This window comes from Eriocheir sinensis, chromosome 5 (genome assembly GCF_024679095.1).
Source record: "Eriocheir sinensis breed Jianghai 21 chromosome 5, ASM2467909v1, whole genome shotgun sequence".
Lineage (NCBI taxonomy): Eukaryota > Metazoa > Arthropoda > Malacostraca > Decapoda > Varunidae > Eriocheir > Eriocheir sinensis.
Genome location: NC_066513.1, coordinates 14,387,585 through 14,406,533, shown reverse-complemented (window position 1 = coordinate 14,406,533; position 18,949 = coordinate 14,387,585). Strand labels below are relative to the sequence as shown.

At 44.2% G+C, this 18,949-nt stretch overlaps 1 protein-coding gene across 4 annotated transcripts in view; it reads right to left on the bottom strand.

Annotated features, from left to right (window-relative positions):
* Nucleotides 1-18,949, bottom strand: part of LOC126984568 (tuberin-like) — a 35,460-nt gene that overhangs the window by 13,302 nt on the left and 3,209 nt on the right. For 2 of the 4 annotated variants that reach the window (XM_050838287.1, XM_050838314.1), the window contains exons 2-13: nt 5,629-5,853; nt 5,281-5,468; nt 4,452-4,649; nt 3,773-3,947; nt 3,391-3,582; nt 3,111-3,252; nt 2,782-2,933; nt 2,489-2,661; nt 1,951-2,119; nt 1,199-1,429; nt 537-774; nt 2-148 (exon numbers count right to left, since the gene is read on the bottom strand). In XM_050838287.1, the coding sequence (XP_050694244.1) occupies nt 2-148; nt 537-774; nt 1,199-1,429; nt 1,951-2,119; nt 2,489-2,661; nt 2,782-2,933; nt 3,111-3,252; nt 3,391-3,582; nt 3,773-3,947; nt 4,452-4,649; nt 5,281-5,468; nt 5,629-5,853 (2,230 nt within the window). Of the gene's footprint in view, nt 1; nt 149-536; nt 775-1,198; nt 1,430-1,950; nt 2,120-2,488; nt 2,662-2,781; nt 2,934-3,110; nt 3,253-3,390; nt 3,583-3,772; nt 3,948-4,451; nt 4,650-5,280; nt 5,469-5,628; nt 5,854-7,774; nt 7,870-9,907; nt 10,048-18,949 lie in introns of those variants that run through there. The other 2 variants (XM_050838304.1, XM_050838294.1) reach the window with 2 other exon arrangements.

Here is an 18,949-nt window from a genome sequence, read left to right as displayed (position 1 = left end):
CCTTTCTCCTCCTTCATGGCGACAATGACGATCATGGCGGCCTGGGTGAGGGAGAGGTGTGTAATCTCTACTTTGTGCCTGGACGAGGCGTCCCAACCGGCCCCCACCACGTACTCCTTCTCCTCCCTGCAGAAGTCGTTCTTGAGCCCTGTAAGGAAAGGGGCAAAAATGACAAATCTATCACATCAATGCATATCACGTCTCTTCAATATTCATGGTACCTATCTATCTATCTGTTATATCTTTCTCAAGGAGGACGCTTAAGTAGAAAAGTCTTCATCCCATCCATTTTCTTCGTTCACTATCCGGTTCTTTTTATTTCCCACTCTCCTTCCTCCTCATTCCTTAACATTGCCTATCTTCATACCTTCAGTACAATATCTATAAAGCCACTACAGACACTACAATACTGATCACACTCATACACACTCACCACATTGCACGCAGCCATCGCCAACACTAGGGTACCATCACACTATGCAAACACACTCACACCACTAACCATCAAACCACAAACAATGCAACCATAACAGCACCTGAGCCAAACCCTGAATGTTCCTCTTCCTGCTCTCCCTTCTCCTCCTCCTCCTCCTTTTGAAGATGGGCAAGGTGGAGGCGCTGGCCATGCTTGTGATCCACCACAATGTAAGGCGAGAATGGGGGCACCAGAGCAGCGATGGAGTCCTTGGCGTCATCTCCAGGTCGTTCAGGCATCCTCGAGAAACCCAGCTGGTACTTGCTGTTGGCTCGCATCTCAAATATCATCTCAAATATCTGACGATGATCATAAAAACAAAAGATGGAATGAGTCGTTTGTTAATCAAAACGATGAGAATATTTTCCAGATTCACACGATAATTAAGCAATAATTAAGGGACCAAAAAGTGCCTGGCCATTGATGCTGCTAAGCCACACTTGCCCCTTGGCAGCACACATTTAACCCCTTGACTGCAGATTTCCTACAAGAAGACATCACCAAGCTACAGGAATGGAACAAAAAGTGGCTTCTACAATTCAATGAAGAAAAATGTATAAAGTCATGCACCTTGGGAGGGGATATCCAGCATACCAACAACACATGGGAAACACTCCACTATCCACCACAGAGGCAGAGAAAGACCTGGGAGTATAATGTTACCAGGCTACCAGTGAAAGCCAAATCCGTGCCAATCGCAATGGACGGGTTAAAAGCCCTCACCTGCTGCCGGACACGAGGCACACCGTCCAGCACCGCCTGGCTCCTGTAGTGGTGTTTGAGGCAGGATATCAGGATGCCGTAAGCCTGGATGGCATGTGATGAGGGAAGAGTCCACAGTTTTTTCTTAAAAATGCGGATGAGGCCAGCAACTGCGGCGATGATGTCTGCCGCCTCACTCTCCCGCAACACCTGCACTGCAGTGCCAGACTTCAGGTACGGCACCATCACAATCTGGGGGGCAGAAAGTCAAGTCTCAGAAATCCCTACGTGCATATCAAAGACACCATAATCTTCCACCTTCATTGTGCATGGTTAGCAGGCCTAGACAGGTGCAAGGTCACAAGTCCGTATTTAATCCTAGCTCAGGGCAAACTTCACTCTATTTGATGTGGTTGGAAAAATAGAAGTAATAAATGACAATCTGAATAAATTTGTATTGGATGCAGTAAAGTGATAATGAACTAACAAAGGAAACAAACAATCATATAAGGAAATGCAGATATGAAAAATAAGAAAGTTAGTGATATCCATAAATTCAACATGGATAATATCGAAAAACAGAATAAGATTTGCAGATGAAATAGTCTTAGTAAGTGTTTAAGGAAAACTTATAAGGAATGATCAAGGAATTTAAGCCTGCGAGTAGGCCTAAAGATTAATTGGAAAACAAAGAGAGAAATAATACATACTACTAAATAATGTCTAGATTCATATTTTGACACACTTTTATAAGACATTAGTTGGCTCCTCACATTTTCCAGGAGCACGAGGATGTCCGGCACCACTTCAGACTTCTGAGTGAGGGCAATGTGCACCAGCAGGTTGACAGCAGCCGTCCGCACCCCGACGTCCTCCTCTTTCTGTATGCCTTCCATCTGAATGGTGATCACATTCCTCACCATCTCCTTCCCATATATATACCTGCAAAGACCAAAATGTCATGTGGGTATGTGATGGTGATGGTACAGTAGAAAAAAGCAAAATATTCCATGTTAATGTGGATTGTGAGGCAAAGGACCGTATTACAAGTCAAATCCGAGAAGTTTCAGATTCCTACAAAGGTCGGTTTAGGGGCTGTTTTACAAGTCCAATCCAAGAAGTTTTGGGTCCCTACAGAGTTATTCATCCCAAACTCTGTAGGGACCCAAAGCTTCTTGGATTGGACTTGCAGTACGGCCCCTAAACTGACCTTTGCAGAGACCCGAAACTTCTCGGGTTTGACTTGTAATATGGCCCAAAGTCCAAAGAAAATACCAAATGTTTATCCCAAACCAAAAGAGTTCCTCTGACCTGTTTTTATTATACACCTCAGACAGGATAGCAAGCGCCTTTGTCCTGACGTTGGGCCGAGGGTCACGTCTGAAGTACTGGTTGAGCAGCGTGCCGAGGTTGGCCAGCCAGTGTGGCCGCAAAGGGTCTGCTCGTAAGGCAAGATGGTCCAACAACCGCATCACTGATGACTCCTACAGGTAAATCAGATTATGAAATGCAAGACATTATTGGCTATCAGTTTAAAATAAAGTGACAGACAAACACACACATATCACTAAAGGAACATTAAATGACGAAAGAAAAGTACTAACCGGGCGCAGTTCTGAATATTTGTCTACAAGGGAAAAGAACTTGTCTGCAGAGCCCCCAAACTGATGCAAGTCCAACAGCTGCTCAATGGCATCCAGGATATCCTTGAGCAGGCCCAGGATGGTCTGCTTCTCTGTGTCCTTTTCCATTGCCACTGGAAGACAGTATTCATTGTCATTACTACCACCAATGTATACAATTAACAACATTGATGAGACTAAGTAAATTCAGATCACTAGATTTGCAGTATTACATTTTTGTCATCTCTGTCTCTTTACAACGAGCATGCCCCTGTATATTCTGCATAAGTAATAATATTTTACATACTAACCTGTGTGTTCAAAGAGATTGTTGAGGATGTCCAGGACAAGGTCCCACGATGAGAAATGGAGCTCCATGTACATCTTAGAGACCAGCTTCTGCACACTGAGGGCGATCTCATACACCACCAGCACATGGTTGTTCTTGGAAGCCTGATAAAACACAATGTGGATAGCACCAGATACAGAGGAAGAAAACACAAGAAAAGTCCAAAATTAGAATGCTACAGCTAAGTAAATACAACTAATTTGCCCATTTGCCACACAGGTGTAAAGACCCATGAAACACACCTCTCTCAGGTTAGGAAGGACAGCAGCAGGCTTGTAGTGGAGGGAAGACACCTTGTTGCTGCCCCAGAGCGCTGATGTCACAAAGAATATCCCGCCGCGGATCATGTGTGCATCACAGTTGCTCTGGATCAGCCGACACAAAACAAACAAGCCACTGTTCCCCAAGTGAGTCCCGAGCAGGTTACGCATAATCTGAAAGAGTATTTGCACATATTTTACTGACTCCCCAATTTAAGACTTACCATACATATGATTCATAAAGCAAACCATCAATCTCTATTAATTATCTATCCTAAAAAAACTAAACATGATCTAGAAAGTATGTTTATCACAACAATACATATACATGATACACACACACATAGTGCATCAATGTGCCCACCTTCCAAGACTCTGTGGTGAGCTGTGGTACATTGACAGCCCTGGTGAGTGCTGTGATGAAGGTGGGGAGGGCTGAGGAGGGCAGGTAGCTGTACGCCAGCACAGCATCCAGCACACGCAGGCACAGTAGAGCCTCACCCTCATTGCTTGCGCGGTGGAGCTGTATCACTACTTGCCTTCAGGAAAAAAAGTGGGTGAACGGACCAGAAGTGGATGCTTGAGAATATGCTGATGGCTGACTTAGAATGGACTATATGTGGTAATATTTACACATTGTATGTAAGATTCCTAATAAATGCTTACAGTTACCTTAGAACACTTGATTTTGGGGGTTTTCTTAATATATATATATATATATTTGCTGATGATGGCATATGGACTTCATTTCTTTTTATAACAAAGGAGACAGCTCAAGGGCACAAAAAAAAGGAAACAATAATAAAAAAAAGCCCATTACTTGCTGCTCCTAAAAAGAATCCAAAGAGGTGGCTGAAAGAGGGGACTGCTCACAAATATTCTAGCTGGAGGTTTAGATTGAAAAAAAATTACACAAGGAATCCATTGGCTTCAAGGATGGCCCACAGCTTTAAAAACATGATGAAAGATTTGAGAGCCATATTCAATGTGGGGCTAACTCTTTGTGATAAACCTCTAATTCATGTAACACCTCATTCCCTTACTTCACAAAGCCTGTTACTACAGGCTCATCCAGGTAGGCAGAGTTGAACTTGACAAGAATGATGATGAGGTTGAGAGCATCAGCAGCCTGAGGTGAGGAGAGGAGGCCAGGCAGCCAGTCAAGGAGGAATGGACCAACATATTCATCGATGTACTCCAGCTGCTTCCCCTCTGCTATCACCTCACGAAAGAAGTCGAAGCTGGGGAAAAGCCACGAGAAATTTCAAATGCATCACTTACTTGATACTGAAATCTTGTTGTGATAATCCCCAGCTAAATGACAGCCTACATGATACATCCAAATATTGTACCTTCCTGTTCTTTTATACAGAAAATACTGATACTTTTCATAATGCACACAAGAAGTATATCTTAGATTGAGTTTCTGTGCAATAGTAACTGTAATTCAATTCAGAACATGATTCTTCCTCATGACTGCCAACTTACTAACACAAAGTCATGTAATAGATGTCATACACCATAATACTATTTACTTTATTTGCTAACATGAATTACAGTACCGCACACTAATTATCACTATGGAAAGTGCTTTCATTCTTCAGGTACAAAAGATCAAACCTTTGAAATAATATCATCCTTTCCCAACTAAACCTGCTTACAAAGAGAGGGAGAGAGCAATTTCAAACAATAATAATCACAAGGGCAGCTGGGTTTTTTTTTTATTATTTTATTTTTAAACAAAATAAAGAAATAGACTGTTTAATAATCCAGCTTTTGGCAACTCCACCTGGTTACCCTCTGCAAAAACACCTGCCAATTTAAAGGAAGGGTAACTGTAGGTCTTTCCTTACAATAAAACATGCTACTTACATATGTCTGGTGTCTTCAAGCTGGTAATTCTCCACAATATAGTTATAGAAGACATGACGCATGGGCCCCAGGCGGTCATGTCCAGCAGCAAGCGTGGTGAGCATCTGCAGGGTGGTATGGCGGTGCTCAGCAGGACATGGCAGGGACAGGAGGTCACGCACTAGCGTCCACAGCTTTTCTATGCCATACTAGGAAAAAAGGTGAAAACAATTACACTTGCCACCCACTCTGACTAAAGCAACAGGTACCAGTCATCTCTCAGCCTCCCTAGTACTGGTTCAGTACATTACCTCACTCCACTGCTCCTACTCCTGTACATAACCAGCTACAAAAACACCATGTACACACCTCCTCAAGTCTCCTGGTGGCAAGGACTTCGGTCAGCTCCCGGATGGCCTTGAGACGCACAAGGACTGGCGAGTCACTGCTCAGTTCCAGCTTGAGCTCCTCGGTGAGGCGAATGTCCCGCACCCCTGGGGCATTGCCACGCTCGATCTTGAACCATCGCTTGAGTCTCTCAGGGAAACTCTTGTCTCCTTTACTGTCCTTGCTCATTGTGGTGACATCTCCCTGCTGCACATCAAGCCTCATTCAGTGGTCTGCATTATCTTATATCTGCATTCTCTTACATCTTATGCTCAAAACTTTACAAGCAAAATTAAACTCTTTCAGTCAGTGTTTAAAATAACAAAAAGGTCACCTGAGTTATGTTGGGAATGAAGTTTTGCCAGCAGTAAGTCATTAAGGTATTACAAGGTAAAAAGAGAAAAAAAATTACTATCATTGAACTTTTATACAATAGTGAATCCTGTACAGTACTAGTCTTATAGAGTTAAGCTACAAATGAGGCTGTCCCAATGCCAACCACTCTAACGGCTATCATCTTATGGATAACTTACAGATAGGAATAATATCTTGCTGACTTGAGAAGTTTCCCTATACAGTTATTACTTAGCCCAGTAGCAGCGAAGGGCCAAATTTATGGCTTTACCGTGTAGTAGCGACGGGCCAAATTTGTGCCATGATATAAACCCCTAAGAATAGATGATACATAATCTGATCACAAATGCTTTGATATATATTATGAAATGGTTTATGTGAGGGGTGAATTTTTCTCATTTTTCTCTCTTGGAGGGACCATTAAGAAACATGATCCCTGCTGCTACCGGGTTAGTTTTCAATTAATTGCTACATTATGTTGAGTTGTCTACTTATCTCTAAAAAAGGTACCTAAAGTACACGTAAAAGCAAAAGATGAGCACTGTGTTACTACACAACCTGTAGCTGGGGTGATGGTGACTGGCAACTAAAATTCAGGACAGTTCCTCCACCAAACAGTGAGTCATTTTGGATGCCTAATAATTTTAACTATTTCATACTAATGTAACTGCGATAGAATACTGTGCTGGAGTCAGGGGGCAAAGCTCCCCACACCCCACACAGATAAGTTAGTATTCTTAACAATAACCGGTAACTATTTAAGCAGCAATAGATTACTATCATAAGGTGTAATAGGATGATATTTTTTGACAATAAGAGTATTTTACAAGCAACAGGTTACTATCCACTGGGTAAAGGTAGGGTTATTAGTTTACTAACAGATCCAGGTGTCAAGACATCCAAACAATATACACCGCAGCACACCCTTCACCTTACCAGCCACCACACAGCCCAGAGCTCCAGGACACTGACTGATGCAGTGACTGATCAGTTCCCTAATGACACCTGTCACTGCTGAAGCCATCTATGGGGTAGCTACCCAGAAGCACCTCCAAGCACGCCTATGACTCTTAAGTCCCTGTTAGGTTTGTCTCAGGGTCTTAGGTTAGGTCTGTTAGGTTTGTCAGCACCTGTAAAGACTTGAGGTCATGAAGCACACCTGTAAGCCCATGACCCCACCTACAGGCCCTGGTAATGAGTGGGCACACCTGAGGCCACCTGGCACCACCTGCATTAAATTACAGACTTAATTAACTTATTTTCTTTCTTCATGTTACTTAGCATTACATAAATTAAATGTCATTAGAATTATTATTCACCCAGAAGAAAGCAGTAGAAAAGAATGATATTCTGAGAGGCCTAAAGACAGGGGAGGAACAATAAAGGCAATAGGAAAAAAAAATAATAAAGGGATAAAAATTAGGCCTATATCACCTTAACAAAACAAACTTCATTTCTCACTATCTCACCCCCTTGTGACGCTCTATGGCTCAACATCAAGGTCCAGAATTAAATAACAGGTTTCATTAACTTAGTCTGAGGTTCATGAAGTTGTTGTCCTGCTTAATAAACGGAAAAAAATAATGAAGAATAAATATTAGGCCTATCAACAAAAACCTTCATTTCTCACTATCTCACCCCTCTGAAACGCTCTATGGCTCTATATTAAGGTCCAAAATTATATTACAGGCTTAATTATCTTAGTCTGAGGTCTGTGGAGGTGTTGTCTTGCTTAATAAATGGAAAATAAAGGAATATTCTCCCTCACTCTCACCCCTCAGCTGGGAGGTATCCGGCGGAGGCTTCGGCGCGGCCCTTCACTTCGGATCTTCGCAGTAAAAATATTATTAAAAATCATAGTTAATAAGCACAACTAACTACTTAGAATGACAAGTATGACATATTGTGGCGAGGAGTTACTCTAAACTACTGTTGCGGGTATGGGATTAATTAAATAATCATGTTTTTACTACACAGAGAAGGTGATATGTCACTTTGTTCTGCCTTTCGTGAGCTTTCATATTTATCTCTTCACGTTTATTTTTATTTACATTATTACTTTCAATTTTACTAGTGATTCTACGAGAGTTTATTACACTATAATATTTCACTCAGGCTTTTTTTTTTTTTTTTTTTTGTGTGTGTGTGTGTGTGTGTGTGTGTGTGAATCGGAAACCACAGAAATATTACCAGAGAATGTATGGATGAATATAAAGATAAGCACATACTCTGATTTATCTCTAGTATATTTTGTGGGTCATATATAAATAAATAAATAAATAAAGAGAGTCTATCGCTCGAGACACAAGAACAGTCCCTCCTCCAAGTTTGTACCGCTCGTCTTTTTCTTCTCTTTTCTCTCTTCATCGCTTCTCTTCCTTCCTCTCCTCTAATCTCCTCTCCTTCTAATTCTCCTTCCCCTCATTGTCTTGTCTTCCTTCCTCTTCGTGGATTTGTTTTATTATTGCTCCATTTGCCTGTCCTGCCTTCGCCCCTCCTTCCTTCTCTCGATCGGCTTCCTCTTTTCCTCCGTTCCATCTTTTTAATTTTCCTTCCTGTTTGTGGTGTTGCATTATGGTTTCTAACTTGTCATTATTCTTTGCTACACAACACAGTCATTCCCTGCAACGTACACTTGATTACCACATTGCAATTCTCTGCTACACTTATATTACTTCATTTGTCATTCCCTTCTACGATGAATACACTTCGTTCGTCTCAAATTCCTGTTGGTTCAGCAACTTCAACGTTCTCCCTTATTTATTTTGTTTTTCAGTCGTATCATCTTTTTTTCTTCTTTCTTTCCTTCGTTGAGAATTCTCCCCATTACTTAAATTCTTTCACTCCCTTTCTTCCCTTCCCCTTTCTTCTCGCTTTTACGAGTATTCATTCGTTGCTAATTCTGACTATTTTCGTTTTCTTCCCATTCTCTATTCTTCCCTACTCCTCTCTTGCCTCTTTTCTTCCTCCTCCCATTCCAAGCGTTTTCAGTAGTGTCACCGACAATTAAGTCAAACGCAAGCATACAACACAGTGTTTGTACTGAATAGAGGTTTTGCAGTGACGTCACGAAATAGCGTCGTCTGCACCTTGTGCGTCGTCTGCAAACCCGCTGGTGGTCACCTCCCCAGCAGAGTGAACAGACACACCACGTATGCCCCATCCCTAAGTCACTACCCGCGGGCAAATGGCAGGACCTTCAGCATCATTTTTGTTAAGTGATTACGCGAGATCGCTTGAGAATGCTGCGAAGCTAAATACATCGAAAAAATCAGTGCTTTTGGAGGAGGAGACTGGTAGACTGGCTGTCCAGCTGGCTGGCTGGCTGTCTGGTTGACTGGTGAGTTGACTGGTTGCCTGTTGGGTTGATTGGCTGGCTGATTGGTAAAGTGACTGACTGTCTAACTGACCGACTGGATGGCTTGGTGGTTGACTGACTGGCTGATTGGCTGGCTGGTTGACTGGCTGATTGGTTGGTTGGCTGACTGTCTGGCTGGTCGGTTGACTGGCTGTCCCTCTGCCTGGCCGATCTGTTGCTGACCAGTGATGCCCAGGTAGGCCCAGGTTGGCAGCACAGGCAGGCAAACAGGTGAGGGCAAGTGATGACAGGTGAGGGCAGGTGATGGCAAGTCACCTTACACTACGCACTCTTGGTCACTTCCCTGCGTACATTTATATACACCACGCAGCACTGAGCTCTGTCCCTATGCACTTTGCCTCCACTGAATTTCCTTTCCCATTTTCTTCCCCTGCTTGAGCGCCGCCTTGCGTGTTTACCTCCGCCAGCTCATGTAAATCCCGTTCCGGAGTAATCCCCCGCCACACAATAAGCTAGGGGACCCGGGGCAATACCTAAATGAATGTTACCTCATGTAATAATCTGATCAGTCTTGCCTGTAATATTTACCTCTGACAAAATGAGCACTGTAGAGTCGAGATGAAGCAGACGGCTGCCAGTTTTACCTCCTCACAGCTGCTATCCACTTCCCCCGCTCTTCTGGATTCGCTGGAAATCTATAAAATGACACAACATCACTCCCGTGTCGGTTAGAACATCCAACCGCAGAGCATACGTATCCCATGACGAACACACAGAGCACTTGTTTAGCCGCCACCAAGGTTTGCTTTGATAAGTGATTACCACCACTGACTTCCAAGATGGCCGTGCAGGCCCGCGCTACCCCCGCACCCCCACTGATGACGTCAGCTGCAAAACCTCTATACGAATCACAGCCCCGCTGCCAGACAACAGGCGCCACCGCAAAAACTGTCGTGTACATCACTTTTCAGATCCAAGTACTTATCAGGGTGCACACTGTCGGAAGTAGGAAGATGGAAGAATTCGACGTTTTGTATCTAGAGATTGACTACAGATCACTTGTGCTTAATCCTTTGTATATGCCCCTCATCCAGCGGCAGACGAATTCTCGGCGGCAAGAGTTATGTTTTCAGTTCGTATGTATGAGTCCTGAGCCAACTCTAATTTCTCCTTGTTTTAGCTTGATTTCAACTATAAGATTGCAAAAATATATATTTTCTCGCCCCCACATGATAATTATGTTAAGAGATGATGCAAGAAACGCACTAACATACGAAAAAAACAGCAGTGCTGTTCTGGGATTGAAGTCACAGCCACGATCGAAATAGAGTCTGTCTAGGGGTCAAAAAGATGCGAAACGTCATCAGAAAACGCAGCATCTTCCCTTTTTTCCCTTCCCTTATGTCATTTTCAGGATCTTTTTCATGTGAAATGACAGAAAAATAAATATTTCTTTATACAACACCAACAAACTTTGATCTATACATTTCAGCCCGGAATCGTGCCAAATCTATTCTCCGACTTACCAAAACTTCTTTTATAAATAGAAAATGTCAACACCTTGCTTCTTCTAATTCTTCCCGTGACTTCTGGCATCTAGCCAAAAATATCTCCTCCAATTTCACTTCTTCCTCGTTCCCTCCTCTCCTTAACCCTGACGACAGCACTGCCGTCTCATCTGTCTTTAAGGCTGAACTCTTCGCTCAAACTTTCTGTAAGAACTCCACCTTGGACGATTCTGGGCATATTCCTCCTACTTATCCCCCCTCTGACTCCTTTATGCCTGTTATTAAGATTCTTCCTAATGATGTTTTCTTTGCCCTCTCTGACCTCAACTCTCAGAAGGCTTATGGACCTGATGGAGTGCCTCCTATTGTCCTTAAAAACTGTGCTTCTGTGCTGACACCCTGCCTGGTTAAACTCTTTCGTCTCTGCCTATCAACATCTATCTTTCCTTCCTGCTGGAAGTATGCCTTTGTACAGCCTGTGCCTAAGAAGGGTGACCGCTCCAATCCCTCAAACTACCACCCAATAGCTTTACTTTCATGTCTGTCTAAAGCTTTTGAATCAATCCTTAACCGGAAGATTCAAAAGCACCTTTCCACTTCTAATCTTCTATCTGATCGCCAGTATGGATTCCGCAAGGGGCGTTCAACAGGCGATCTTCTTGCTCTCTTTACTGACTCTTGGTCATCCTCTCTTAGCAGTTTCGGTGAAACTTTCTCTGTTGCCCTAGACATATCGAAAGCCTTCGATAGAGTCTGGCACCAGTCTTTGCTTTCTAAACTGCCCTCTTTCGGATTCTATCCCTCTCTCTGTTCCTTTATCTTCATTTTCCTTTCCGGCCGTTCTATCTCTGCGGTGGTAGACGGTCACTGCTCTTCCCCTAAACCTATCAACAGTGGCGTTCCACAGGGCTCTGTCCTATCACCCACTCTCTTCCTGTTATTCATCAATGATCTTCTTTACATAACAAACTGTCCTGTCCACTCGTACGCCGACGACTCCACTCTGAATTATTCAACTTCTTTCAATAGAAGACCATCACAATAGGAAGTACACGACTCCAGACTGGAGGCTGCAGAACGCTTAACCTCAGACCTTGCTATCATATCCGATTGGAGCAGAAGGAACCTTGTGTCCTTCAATGCCTCAAAAACTCAATTTCTCCACCTATCAACTCGAAACAATCTTCCAAACACCTATCCCCTATTCTTCGACAACACTCAACTGTCACCTTCTTCAACACTAAACATCTTCGGTCTATCCTTAACTCAAAATCTCAACTGGAAACTTCATATCTCCTCTCTCGCTAAATCAGCTTCCTCGAGGTTGGGCGTTCTGTATCGTCTCCGCCAGTTCTTCTCCCCCACGCAGTTGCTATCCATATAATTTTTATAGGGGCCTTGTCCGCCCTCGTATGGAGTATGCATCTCACGTGTGGGGGGGCTCCACCCACACAGCTCTTCAGGACAGAGTGGAGGCTACTACTGATAGTCTTCTACCTCTTAAATTCCGCCGCGATGTTGCCTCTCTTTCTATCTTCTATCGATATTTCCACGCTGACTGCTCTTCTGAACTTGCTAACTGGATGCCTCCCCCCCTCCCGCGACCCCGCTGTACACGACTTTCTACTCATGCTCATCCCTATACTGTCCAAACCCCTTATGCAAGAGTTAACCAGCATCTTCACTCTTTCATCCCTCACGCTGGTAAACTCTGGAACAATCTTCCTTCATCTGTATTTGCTCCTGCCTACGACTTGAACTCTTTCAAGAGGAGGGTATCAGGACACCTCTCCTCCCGAATCTGACCTTGCTTTTGGCCACCTCTTCTGATTCTTTTATGGGAGCAGCGATTAGCGGGCTTTTTTATTATTGTTTTTTTGTGTGTGTGTGCCCTTGAGATGCCTCCTTTGTTGTAAAAAAAACTTTCTGCATGGGTCTCAAAGAGCATTATATTCTATATTTTATTCTTCAAAATACATTCCTACGGGAACTTGACTGCTGTGGTGCTGTGGTTACTACTCGCTGATCGGCCGATGAAAAGCGTTTGCCTTTTGGGCTCGGAAATTAAGGCGAACGCTACTTTGGGCATGTATGGTCCCGTTTGCGTTTGTATTGTTATGCCGGACGTGTTACTTGGGCTCCGTGTCGCCGTCAGGAGACTCCGTGGGAGGGAGATATGTAAACACTTTGCACAGCTTCTGTAGTTTAATATTCTTCCTTAGTAGTACACTTCACTCTGACTCTTCACTTACCACTAGCTTACTATGACTGGGACTGTCCCCTCTCGCCCTCTTCTCCTATATATATCCAGAACAGTACAGTCTAGAATGTTACAGTATATCCTAGATCATACAAGAACATGTAGCAAAAATATGTGCGAGTTGGCAACACTTCCCGCCTGGCGTCTGGCCGCGCCCCGCGGAGCGCGGACGGGGCCTTGCTCCCCGCCCCCCTGCTCGCTCCTCCCGGAGCCTTCTAGAGGCCCATGGACGCCGGGGGAAGCTTCCAGCACAACAGTATGTTTGCGTTTGACTTGACGGTGACACTACTGAAAACGCTTCCTTGTTATGTAATGCGAGTAAATGTGTAAGAAGTTGATTATCAGGTAGATAGATCCTTACGGAGCCGCGCAAATTGGCAGGGAGCCGCGACGCCCTTTGCTGGGCTTCAAAAATTCGCCGGGAGCCGCGACAAACTTTGCAGGACTGCGCAAATTCGCCGTGAGCCACGACGACCCTTGCAGGACTGCGCAAATTCGCCATGAGCCACGACGATCCTTGCAGGACTGTGCAATTTCGCCGTGAGCCACGACGACCCTTGCAGAACTGCGCAAATTCGCCATGAGCCACGACGACCCTTGCGGGGCCGCGCAAATTCGTCATGAGCCACGACGACCTTGCGGGGCCGCGCAAATTCGTCGGGAGCCACGATCAACGATCCTTGCAGGGCCCCGCAACAACAATCCAACTATGTATTTTTGTCTAGTGACGTCATTGAATATATACACAACATTTTTAAGAAAAAAAAACATCTAGCTATCGGGCCAGTCAGATAAAATTAATCAGAAAATACTAACAATAAACAAGAAAATAACAAGTGACAAGTGCAATTTCATAATAATCACATACAGAGGGACACCACTTCATCACATTCCGCAGCGGTCAGACCAAGGTGTGAGCCACCAACCATCAGAAGTTCAGATAAGCAATAGCATCCTCGACTGGTGCTCCGCCCACTTCGTAGAAAAGAGGAGGGGGAGGGGGGGGGGGGGGAGGCAGAGTGTCATATTCTTAAACATTTCCGCGCCCCAGCGCAGATATTTGACAAGGCTTTAATACCACTCATTAGAATCGGACGGATCTCCTCTTTGGCCTTTAGAAATGATTGATGCAAGAGAAGAAAGCTTCTAAGAATACTAACTGTAATGTAACTCAAGGGAAATACTGCTCTAACTAACATAAAGAGGGGGCTCCCGTGGTCCCGTGGTAGAGTCTCTGACTTGCGCTTCGGCGGGGTGCTAAGGCGTGGGTTCGAGACCTTTCAGTTACCATGGGGGTGGAAAGGTGGGCTCTTTCCGACACCCTTAGCCCCGTTGTTGGGCCTCCTCCTTAAAAAAGAATTGGGTATCTCTCTACCAGCCGTCTGGGGGGTTGCGCGGCATGCACCGCCTTCCTCCATTGGGGTATACCCAAACGAAAAAACAAAAAAACAAAAAACAAAGAGGGGATAGAGGGGGGGGGGTGTTTAAACTCGAGAAAAACACTGATTAGACATGTTCCACTAACCACAACACGCTGCAATGGCACTAAAAATAACCGTGAGTGTAGTAGCGTTGCGTGTTCTCTGTGTTGATCCAAGCCACCCACTCATTCGTCTACGGCAGTGGGGAGCTTGTGGTGGGTGATACATGCGGTGTGAGGTTCTATGCTGCTTCCAACTCTTACATCAACTATTTCCAATTACCAAAAAAGAGACCGTGGTAATCGCGCTCTAATGACTGTTTGTAAGTTCATGGCACCAAAGAATGATCAAACTGCCAGAAGGGTCGTAAAACTACCTCTGCAAGGGCCCAAAACTCCTATGAAAGCCTTGTCAGCTATACGAGTATGTGCTTGGGCTCCGAAATGTTTTAAGAATATGACCCTCTTCTGCCTCTTCCCTTGCTTCCCTCCCTTCTCCCTTCCTTCCCTCCCTCCTCATCCATACCCTGCCCAGCCAGTTTGTCTCCCCTGCCCCGCTCAGATGAGGAGTGCCATTTCTTATCTCCATTTACCTTCCTCACAAGACACATAAAATAAACGGTAAAAAGTAGGCAACGAAGAAAAAATGCTGGATATGATATGAAGGTACAGGAAACGAACGGAATAGTGAATAGACAGATGTTAAAGATATTTTAATGACGATTAAGTTTAAGAAATGGATTTTGGGAGATCATGTCAACTACATAACTAATAATAGATAGACAAGTAAAGCATTGGCGTGGCAACCTGTAAATTATAAGAGAAATCAGAGCAGACAGAACCAGGTGGAGAGATCACATAAAAACATTTGACGACGCAGGATTAAAAACAGAGATACCAAACGGAGCCAGAGGATGTTTGGAAAGGCCTTGCCTCTGCAATAAGCTAGGAATGACTAATGAACGTGATGTCAGATTAATTATCATCCGTTTCTTTCTATTTCCATTAAGTAGGGTAAGTATTGAGACAAAACAGCTGCATTCAGATTAATTTTTATGCATTTTTACCTTTTCCCGTCACTTCATTTTAACTTGCATAGTGTTAATCTGATGTAGTTATGTTTCTTTTCCTTTTGAAGCAACACCGAAAGCTTTTATCCATCGAGCTATGTAAATATTATGAAACTAAACAGCTGCCTTCAGGAAAAAAGAGCACAGGTGGAGATGATCCGTGAGGTAAGGCATGGCTGGCTACCGCGGGGACTGTCTCAAGGTGGGGGACAGTGTGGCACGGAAGAGGGAGTGCTGCTGTATTTATGGCCGTGACGCAACGCTGCACACCACCACCATAGCCACCACCACCAACACCACCACCACCACCTCCAGCAACAACAATGGCAGCTCCCTTTTCATCTACCTCCATCACTGCTGTCATCACCAACCAAGTCACACCCACCTCATTATTATTTTCTCCTAGTGTCACGTCATTCTCCTCCTTTTACATTACCTCCACCATTTTTTCACCTTTACCACATATCCTATCACCATATTAATCTCCTCCTCCATTATCTCTCTTATCATAGCCTTTTCCTGCATTTCTCGTTCTCCTACATTATCGTTTTCCTCTGCTTCTTCATTTCCTCTTCCTATGGCAATGCGGCAGCTAAGTCCACACACACACACACACACACACACACACACACACCTACCTAAGGCTGGTCGATGGTCGTGGTTAGCCTGTCTGTCTGTGTCTGTGGCAAGATAAGACCCGTTCGGCAGCACCCATGGAAGGTTCCTCCTCACCCTACAGCTCCTCTATCCCTTCCCTCCCTCTCCTTCCTCTTTCTTCCCTCCAGCTCTCTCTCTCTCTCTCTCTCTCTCTCTCTCTCTCTCTCTCTCTCTCTCTCCTCACTGACCCCATCTTGCTCCATTACTCTTACGTGTGTTTATAATAAAGTGAAGTCTTGCCTGTCTTTGGTTCTCTTTTCCGTATATATTTCCATAACTGTAACCCGTTTTGTATATTATGTTCCCTTCGCTGTTTACTTAATACTGTTTTTCCCTTTGCATTTATCCCCTTATACCGTTTTCTCTTTTCCTTTTATCTCATTTTTTATTGTTTTTCCATTTGCTGTTACCGCCCTTCACTTTTTGCTTTTGCTTCAGTGTTATAATCTGTCTCGGTTATTAAGTCCACTACTAAAAAGGATGCATAAAGACACACAAGGGCATAAGGACACAAGGCAGCTCCTGAGGATGAGTTGCTTCCCAAATTCCCATCCCACCCAGAAACGCATGTAATCTCCGTTGTAAAGGTCCGATCGGGCGGGGCTGCACGTGGTATTTCCTCGCCACAGCTTCGCCACTCTTGAAGGTGGAAATGATGTTATAGTCTCTGTTAGCCATTTTCACATTGTATAATAAGTGATCCGTCAGTGACCCAAACGGACTTTTTATTTGTGTCAGACTATAGTATTTATTTCTCGTTCAGCAGTTTTTTTCTTTTCTTTCGTAGGTATAAGTAAACCTGATCTAAGACGCCTTGATTTAAATGGGGCAGTCTTGTTCACGACTTACGCCATTTGTTCCAAGAATGAGATTTCCTGTGAAGAGTTCCCGAAATCAACGGCAGTAAAGAAGAAGAAGAAGAAGAAGAAGAAGAAGAAGAAGAAGAAGAAGAAGAAGAAGAAAAATAAAAAGAAGAAAAAGAAGAAAAAAAAGAAGAAGAGGAAGAAGAAGAAGAAGAAGAAGAGAAAGAAGAGAAAGCATAATAATAATAAGAATAATAAGAAGAGGGGCAGTAACGTTGTCCCTTAAAACAAAACCGTAGTCCTCTTCTGCAATACGCCTCATAAAGCTGACAGGACCGCCACGTACTTCCACTGAACCATCTACCTTTCATCGCCTCCTGTCGCATACAACTTGCATAACTTCATTGTCTTCCACCTTTACCCTCTGACTCTCTCTACAAAAACAAGATCTGACCATTTTATACCCGCGTCATCTTCCTTTTTATGATAACCCGAAGGTCTCACTTGCCTTGATCGATGCCTCAGTTCCGCTGCATGAAAAGACTCTCGTAAAAGTTGCTGTTGGGATTCTCATGGACTGTTTTATGGTCCCAGTGATAATTTTACACGGCTTCTGCACCATGAGAGAGAAATTCCCGCATGACAACCTGGTTAATCTTCTCTGTGGCCTTGGAAAAGAGTCGTATTAGGAGTCCTTCAACTTGACACCCGGTACAGATGAGAGATACTAGGTGACAGTCAAAGAGTGAGATTGTCCATTCGTCTCCACTCCGTTAATTAAAGGATCAAACTCGTGGATTCCTTTGGTAGTGAGGCGAGAGTTCACGTCGGGGAAGGCAAGAGAAGTATCGATCGTAGGAAGGTTTTCGTCCCGGCTCGTACCGCCGTGATTCCTTCCCTCTATCCAAGGTCACTAAGTCCAGGAGAGGCAGGAGAGGTAGATCATTATGGAGGTCTTGGTTAACACACACACACATATTCCATTAGCTCATTGTTTTTTTTATATATTTGTTGTTGTTGTTGTTTCTTAATTACCAGTTTTAATTATTACTCATCAACATGGCCTTGAACTCAGTGTGTGTGTGTGTGTGTGTGTGTGTGTGTGTGTGTGTGTGTGTGTGCTTACGTGGCAGGAGGAAAGACACGTACATATATTTACCCTGTACACATTCTCACAATCGATGTATAACTGTATTTAAAAGGAAACACACTCACACACACACACACACACACACACACACACACACACAGATATACACGTAGGTTGTTGCCCTGAAGGTGTGTGTGTGTGTGTGTGTGAGTGTGTGTGTGTGTGAGTGTGTGTGTGTGTGTGTGTGTGTGGACCATGACATCACCATAATTCTTAGCTTCTTAGCATCCTCCACCTTCTCCTCCTCCTCCTTCTCATCCTATTCGTCCTACACTCCTTGCCTCCTCCTCCTCATCCTTTTAGGCATACATAATAATAGTCCTGCGTTCCCCTCCACCATAACCTCCTCCTCCTCATCCTTTTAGGCATACATAATAATAGTCCTGCGTTCCCCTCCACCATAACCTCCTCCTCCTCCTCTTTCCTCGCCATTTCCCCTCTTCCTCCTCCTCCTCTCTCCTCGCCATTTCCCCTCCTCCTCCTCCTCCTCCTCTTTCCCCGCCATCTCCTCCTCTACTCCCTGGCCATGAGTCACCTTCAGCAGAAACAGGTATCGGCAGGTACGGACGGCGCCGTGGCCTGCATTTGGGGACTTGCGGCGGCGGGTCCTGTCTGGCTGCTATCCCCCTTGCCTCCCTTCGCCTCGTATTGCCATGAACCACCATACATGAACGTGGCCTTGGCTCATTATAGTGGCCCACGTTAACGATGATCAAGTGGATGAGGACCAGGTGGATGATGAAATATTAATAGCTAGGTGAC